Genomic DNA, 8,523 nt, shown 5'->3' on the forward strand with positions numbered 1-8,523 from the left:
TTGTGGGATAGGGTGGGGCATACAAGAACAACAACAACAGTAGTAGTAGTAGTAAAAGTTATGCCTCCATACAAATTCAGGTTGGTGTGAACATAACTAATATTTACTGTTCACTTCTCAGCACAATCCTAGGTGTCATTTTTATCCTTTAAAACTCTTTATGGATCATGATTGACATATATTAGAGAATATGTTCCCGAAGTTAAGATATTGCCCATATGTTAAAACAGTGATTGTGTGTCCTTTGTTTATTAAAAGAAAATTAGAACATTAGTAGCTTATATCAGGACTATCTCAGCTGTGGTCCTGGGTTTGTGGAATAAATTCCCTTAAGGCCAATCCAGACATCATTTCTCTTTTGCAAAGTAGTTCACAGTACAGCAGTTTGCAGATAGGGTTGGTACCCGTAAGGGAATTTCTTTTTCCAAAATTCACAGTTATAGATACACATTATATTTCTAAGGGGCTGAAAGCACACAGGGAACCAACCAACTGCTATGCCAGCATATCCCCAAAATATGCATACCCCAGACTGCCACCAGCACAAACCTCTGCATTGGTGGGCAATGGGAAGGACTTGGGGACACAGCATGAGTTAGGTAGCTCCCCAAACCATCCCAACCTGGGAACATCCCCCCTGACAACGGCACAGAGTTATGCTTGTAGGCACTCATGTTACCTGGGAAGACCAACCATCCAACCAGCTGCCTCACCTCTGGGGCCTTGAGGCCAGCAGACAGGGAGGTACAGGCTTGCTTAGGGATATGGTGCTTGGGGTGGTGGTGCCCACTACTCTCTTTTTTGCTGTTTTGTTTGGTGGAGATCTGTGTCTTTAAGAAGATGAGGCTGGGGCCACAAACATGGGCTGGCAACTTGTGAACTGTCCCTCCCCACCCCTCTCCTCATGTGTCCCTGGGGCTAGGTCCCTGTGGCTGCTAACCTGCATTTGGTGGGCCCTCCATCTGTCATGGACTTGCAATTTCACACCTTTGATGTCTTGTGGGCACAAGGGAGGGGCTGCTGGGATGCTGGCATAGCAGTTGGTTGGCTCCCTGTGTGCTGGAGCAGCCACAGCCTATGAGGTCCCATAGCTGCAGCATTTGCCTGGTCCCCAGCCTTGTGGTTTCCTCTTAGGGGATGGTCCAGTAGGTTTTATGTTACAGACCACTGGGTGGTGCTTAGCGGGTTTAGGAGTGAAATTTTAACATTTTGCAAGATTTATTTATTTGATTTTTATTCCGCCTTCCCTGCCAAGGCAGGATCACAGCGGCTTACATTAAAAGGATTAAAAATATATTAAAACACAAATACCTATTAATGCAATACAGCTTAATAAAACACAAAGATATAACAAATCACAATATTAAATTAGAATAAAGTGCTGGTGGCAGTAACATCCTGGGCCATGATAGGATGGTCCAAAGTATGGCCCCCATCAATGTCCAGCATGACAGGCTGTTGGTGTTAGCATAGACGGCCTTGGCAATTCAGTTATCATTGTTAGCAGTGGCTCCCAATCGAAGGCCTGGTGGAAGAGCTCCGTTTTTTATTTTAACAGTGTTTTTATACTGTTGTATTACTATTTATAAGAAATTGTATTAATGTAATGAATCGTGTTTTATGTATCCTGTGAACTTTTATTCTGTTGTAAGCCGCCCAGAGCCAGCCTAGGCCGGATGGGTTGGATAAAAATCAATCAATAAATAAAATAAAATTAAAATTTTAATTATTAAAAAAATAAAAAATACAAGGTCCCGCAGGGCCCTGATGTCTTCTGGGAGCTCATTCCAACAGTGTGGAACCGCTATTCAGAAGGACCTGGTAGAGGCCAGTCTGGCGTCTTTCGGTCTAGGGAGGGCCAAATGGTTTTGAGAGTCTGACCTCAGTGCTCTCTGGGGAACATGCGGGGAAAGGCGGTCCCTCAGGTAGGCAGGCCTCAGGCCATATAGGGCTTTAAAGGTCAAAACTAGCACCTTGAACGAATCCGGTATGCTATTGGCAGCCAGTGCAATGACTTTAGCACAGACTGGATGTGCTCCCGCATAGGGAGACCCATCAACAGCCTGGCTGCTGCATTTTGCACCAGCTGCAGCTTCCGGAGTTGCAACAAGGGCAGCCCCATATAGAGAGCATTGCAGTAGTCTAGTCTTGAGGTGACCATTGCATAGATCACTGCTGCCAGATCAATGTGTTTGAGGAAGGGGACCAACTGCCTGATCAACCGAAGATGATAAAAGGCTGCCTTGGTATTGGCTGCTACCTGGGCCTCCATTGTTAAAGAGGCATCCAGGAGCACTCCCAAACTCCTAACCCTCGGTGCTGGCACCAACGGTGCCCCATCGAAGGCTGGTAGTGGGATCCTTCTTTACCCATCCTCTCTATTGTACATATTGTATTGTTTACAAGGTAAGCATCTGTCTGTAAATTTGGTCAGGGTTTTGCATTGTGGGTGGGTTGAATTGCTAGTGAAAGGACAGGGAAAGTTTTAGGTATCACTAAACACATTTTTCTTTTAAATTGTTCCTCTTTGCAGCACAGAAATGGTGCCTAGGTTTTTGATACTGTCTAGGGTCAAAAAGGCCCCTTCCCAAGACACATAGAAAAACTGGCCAGCCCCATCAAAGCTCCGACGCCTGGAATCCTCCACTGCAAACTCACCTTACATACCCCGCATGGAGAGAGGAGCCTGAACAGCAATGACCTTGGGCCGGCTGCAGGAAGACATGCCCAAGCTGCTGGGAGCCTCACCAGCTGCAACAGCAGCAGCACCAGGCCCATCAGGAGGGGCCCTGGGGTCTTCACAGCAGCTGGAGAGACCCTGGGCAGGGCCTGCAACAAGAGGCCCTCAAGAGGTCTTTTCCAGTCCTGGCCTGCCGGCAGCAATGAACACCTGTGCAAGTCCAGCAAAGCAGGGGCATGTTGGCCTTTGGAGCAGGCTGAGTCCAACTCTGGGGTTGTCACAACAGGAGGGTGAGCAGACCAAGCAGGTAACAAACGGCAACAGGGCAGAGGTGGACGGAAGCCTTCCAGTGCCTTCCCTGGCCCGGGTGAGGTTGGGTGGGCTCAACCTATGGGGAGGAGGGAGCCAGGAGGAGACTGTTTACAACTGGCAAATGGGGACATGAAGAGAGAGCCAACCAGGGGATAAAAGCGTCCAATGGGAAAACATGGGGGGGGGCAGTGAGAAACAGGAAGGGATAACTATAAAAGGGAATTTCTGTCAACAGGCTGGGGAGGAATGCAGGCCAGCAACCCCTACTGTGCAGAGGAGGTTTTCTGGCAGAGAGAAGGAGGACTAGGTGTACTGAATCCCCTTCCTGAAGTCACAGGCAAAATAGCAGGAGGTGGCATTTCCCCAGGGACAACTGTGCATCGTGACAGATACATAAGGTGTCCGGAGACCACATAATTCCATTCTCTATCTGTAGACTGCATGAAGCTACAAAGGTACAAATCACTAGAATGAAAGCATTTTAGATTAGGCATATTATATATAAAAATAACATGCACCCCACACACCAAGTGAGTTAACAAACCTTAGTGTTCTGTTCCCAAAGCATCCCAAGTCTCCAATGCCAAGGTCATCAGCCATGAATATGACAATGTTGGGCTTTGAAACAGCATTGCTTACTTCCCACAGATAAAACATCACATAAAAAAGGAGTATAATCTTTTTGCTTGCAGATGAAAACATTTCAAATGTACCTAGAGGTGATAAAATGATTTTTACACAATGGTTGTTTTAAACATCACTAGTACCCTATCAGTTATAATAAGAACCACACACATACAAACAAATAAGAAATTCACATGAACAAATGAACTTCTTTATGTTCCTTGAAATTACTCATGTCAAAGCTTAAAAGCAGTATGTTTGACTTTCCTTTACATTTCACGTTTCTAAATCTTTTACCTTTCATATTTCTAAATACTTTTTTCATTATTCAGATGTACTGAAAGATAAACCTAAAGATGTACTGAAACAGAAATCTAAAGCTTAACACATAATGGGAGCATACCATTCATACTGGAATGTGTTCAAGGACACTGCATATTCAAAAAATTACTTCCTCTGCAAAACCCATGCAACTAAAATTGTTATAAATCCACATTCAGATACACTCAATATTTTTATTTAGGCTATAAGAGTAGATATTTGGAAGGGAAAAATTGTAAGTATTAGGCTATATATTTATACAAAAATATTGCATATTACTTTAACATAATAGCTTCATAGCACTATATATCATAAATGGATGCCACTATAGAGCATGACATCAATTTGTCTGGTTTTGATGAGGATAATCTGGGGACTGATCTCAGCTGGTCACAGATCATTCCTGATCCAAAGTAATCAAATGTGGCTCATAGAGTCTAAGGTCAGACTGTGCTTTGTAAACTAACTCTTCAGCTGTTATATATACTAGAGTGACCCTTTCTTACAGTTGGCCATGGGCTGGCCCCAAGTTGCTTGGAGTTTCACTGGATACTGCTCTGGGCTAGGCAGAGGACTGAGAAGGATGTGCATTTGGTTCAGATGAACCAAAAATCCCCCAAATAATGCCTTTTCGGCATTATTCGGGCATGCTGAAAGCTGAATCAGATTCTCTTATCTGATTCAGCTGGCCAAATAGGGCTTCCCCAATGAATGCCAAATCTATTCAGCATTCATTCAGGGAATCCCTTTGTTGAGGAGGCACGCTGCAGTGGCACACCTCTCCAGTGAAGGGAAGGGATTTAAACTTAAAACATTTTAAACCCCCTTCTCTTTCCATTGTATCCTAGTGGTCACAGGATAATGGAGAGATAGTGCCGCCCTGTGGCTTGTCTCAAGAAGGAAGGGGTTTAAAGTTTAAAATCAATTTTCTCTGGAGACACGCCACAGATGCGGCATGATCTCTCCATTGTACCCTATGGCCCCATAGGGTATAATGGAGATAGATAAACTTTTAAACCCTTTCTCTCAACAACAACAAAAAAACCCCACCCCTTCTCTCTTTGCTTCCCCAGCTGGCCCGTGTTGGCAGGCCAGCTGGGGAAGTGAAGACCAATTGGGGAGGCATCTTAAATGCACCCCCTTCCTTTACTTCCCCTCCCCAGCTGGCTCCACAAAGAAGGGGAGGTATTTAAAATTTAAATGCCTTCCCATCATTTGGGTGGTGTGCCGCTGCGGCATGCCTCTTCAGCAAAGGGAAGGTGTTTAAACTTAAAACACTATCTCTCCCTTCTGGGGCTCATGCTGCCCCTGTGGCGCAACTCCCCAGCCAAGGAAAGGTAGTCAACGGCTTGGGAGTGGCATGAGCCTCAGACAGAAGGGTAAACTTTAAATACCTTCCCTTCACTGGGGAGGCAAAGACTGACCAGCCTGTAATTTCCCAGATCTCTTCTGGAACCTTATTTTAAAGATGGGGGTTACATTAGCTACCTTCCTTTGGAATGGAGGCAGATTTTAGTGATAGATTTCATATTTTTGTCTGGAGATCCACAAGTTCACATTTGAGTTCTTTCAGAATTCTTGGATGTATGCCATCTAGGCCTGGTGGGTTTTTAATTTATCCATCAGTCATAGGACCTCCTCTCTACAGAACCATTCCACTTCCAACCCATCCCTACCTATCTTTCCATTATCATTTATATCCTGGAATCACTATATTCCACTGATTATACTCATCCCACCAAGTTTCTAAAATGCCCAGTGTTTATGCTTGACACTAAGCATTTCAGTTCCCAATTTTACCTCGGACACTTCTAGCATTTGAATATAAACATCTCTAATTCCCCAGACACGTTAGGCCTGCAATCTTCCTCCTGTGGCCTCTAGACCTTGCCAGGCAGTTAATATTGTTTGTTACTGTAATGATTCCTTGTTTTAGAGTGTGTGTGTCTCTTTAAATGTTTGTTTGCAGTGCACTGAATGCAGAGTAGAGTGATTGAGAGAGACAAGTGTGCTTGATTGAAGGATGAGACAGTGTGGGGGGAGTTTTTGAAAGGAATTTCTGTGTGTGAGTGTCAGTCAGTTATGAAAGTCAGTTATGAAAAGTTAGTTATGAGAGACAGTTATGAAAGTCAGTTGGATTTGTTCAGTTGAGGTTGTTCAGTCTGTGAGAGTTCAGTTAGTTCTGTGTGGGATATGAGAGAGAGCAACATATATCTTCAATAGTGAAACTTTAGAGTTCTTAAAAAAGTTAAATTTACCAAGAGATTAAACTGTGTGGTCGCCTAAGTGAGAGATTCCTGTCAGGGTTGAATCCTGAGGACTAAAACTGAAAGTGTGTGTGATACAGTTGCCAAATATATTTACAAGAACCTTATTCCCAGCCAGTTATATAATAACCAACCTCTTATTTTGTTCCTCTTTCAATAAATCCTATTTTATTTAAATATATCCCAGAAGTCATATCAATCATTCCTCAGGACCACATAGATCCCTTGAAAGCCTAGACCCTGGGTCACAATACCAACACTAGAAGCAAAGAAGGGATTTGGAATTTATTAAAATTCCTGGTGGCAGCTGGAACTACCTATTTTGTAAACACAAAATATAAATATTAAAGAGAAATACAGTCCTCCCCAATAAGAGGATGCCACAGTTACCCTCTCAGTGGCCAGTGCTAATCCACTTTCCTCTGGAATAGTAATAGCTACCCCTTCATCTCTTAGAGATCAGCCATCCTGAACCACAGACATGTCATCTTCTATCAGCTTTCCCCCAGGATTTAGTTTAAAAAACTGATTTCTCCATCTTGTATATATGCCATCTGGGCCTGGTGAATTGTCAGTTTTTAATTTGTCCATCAGTTGTAGGACTCCTCTCTCATCACTTCAATCCGACTCAGGTCTTTCGATAACCCTCCTGAAATTGGCAGTTCTGGAGTGGCAAGCACCTCCCATCTTCCACAGTGAACACAGAGGCAAAAAATGCATTCACCTTCTCTACCATTTCCTGTTGTCCTTTAGTAATCCTTTTAATCGTTGGTCATACAAGGGGCCCCACTGCATCCCTAGATTGTTTTCTGCTTCTAATGTATTTGAAATGATTAGTGTTGGCTTTTACGTTTTTTATGTTCCTCATAGTACCTTTTTCCCCTGTCTGATCATTGACTTGCATTTTACTTACCAAAGCCTATGCTCCCTTTTATTTACCTCACTTGGACTAGCTTTCCACCACTTAAAGGAATCTTTCTTACCTTTTACTACTTCCATTACGTTGTTCGTTTACTATGCAGGCCTTTCTAGATACCTATATGTACCTTTCCTAACATGTGGTATACATTTTTCAGCTTTCCCCCAGGATTTAGTTTAAAAAACTGATTTCTCCATCTTGTATATATGCCATCTGGGCCTGGTGAATTGTCAGTTTTTAATTTGTCCATCAGTTGTAGGACTCCTCTCTCATCACTTCAATCCGACTCAGGTCTTTCGATAACCCTCCTGAAATTGGCAGTTCTGGAGTGGCAAGCACCTCCCATCTTCCACAGTGAACACAGAGGCAAAAAATGCATTCACCTTCTCTACCATTTCCTGTTGTCCTTTAGTAATCCTTTTAATCGTTGGTCATACAAGGGGCCCCACTGCATCCCTAGATTGTTTTCTGCTTCTAATGTATTTGAAATGATTAGTGTTGGCTTTTACGTTTTTTATGTTCCTCATAGTACCTTTTTCCCCTGTCTGATCATTGACTTGCATTTTACTTGCCAAAGCCTATGCTCCCTTTTATTTACCTCACTTGGACTAGCTTTCCACCACTTAAAGGAATCTTTCTTACCTTTTACTACTTCCATTACGTTGTTCGTTTACTATGCAGGCCTTTCTAGATACCTATATGTACCTTTCCTAACATGTGGTATACATTTTATCTGAGGTTCCACAATTGTACTTTTAAATAGTCTCCAAGCGTCCCTAAAGGATTTAACCCTCTTTACCTTTCCTTTCAGTTTCTTCTTCACAAGCCCTTTCTTTTGAGAGAAGTTACCCCTTCTAAAGTTAAATGTGGTTGGGTTGGTCTTTTGGGGCAACTTCCGATTTACTTAAAGGCTAAATTTAATAGCATTATGATCATTGAGAGTATCTAGAAATCCAATCTCTTTCTCCTGACTTTTTTTTTTGTTTAAAGTTTTTATTATTTTTTGTTAATAACATAAACTTTACATACATCAAATACTTTTTGCTTCTAAATTAATAAGAATAATTGCTAGCATTTCTAACATCTATTCCCTCCATACAGCATTCGTAAATCACCATGAGTCCGACCATTATAGAACAACTGCTACAACCTATAAATACAGCCATTTATGATAGATCTGTTTAGCAGGGAGAATATCATTCGTTACCATGTAGTCCAGCACAGGGGCCCATGTCCTAACAAATTTAGTGTAGGTTGGCGTGTTACTATCGTTCGCTCTTATCAGGGAGTCTGTAATTTTCGCCATTATAAATTGGACCCAAATTTTTTCTTGCCATGTTGCAATCGTAGGGAGATGAGGAGACCATATAGTGACCCAATCAGTGTGTGGTTAGTTAAAA

At 42.7% G+C, this 8,523-nt stretch overlaps 1 protein-coding gene across 1 annotated transcript in view; it reads right to left on the reverse strand.

The window, feature by feature from the left end:
• Positions 1–3,671, reverse strand: part of STS (steroid sulfatase (microsomal), isozyme S) — a 116,108-nt gene extending 112,437 nt beyond the window's left edge. The window contains exon 1 of the mRNA XM_015422965.1: positions 3,537–3,671. Coding sequence (XP_015278451.1) covers positions 3,537–3,649 — 113 coding nt within the window. The 5' untranslated portion in view covers positions 3,650–3,671. The remainder of the gene's footprint in view (positions 1–3,536) is intronic.
• Positions 3,672–8,523: the final 4,852 nt, after the last annotated feature.

Source organism: Gekko japonicus, unplaced genomic scaffold (assembly GCF_001447785.1).
Source record: "Gekko japonicus isolate JY-2015 unplaced genomic scaffold, Gekko_japonicus_V1.1 scaffold132, whole genome shotgun sequence".
NCBI lineage: Eukaryota > Metazoa > Chordata > Lepidosauria > Squamata > Gekkonidae > Gekko > Gekko japonicus.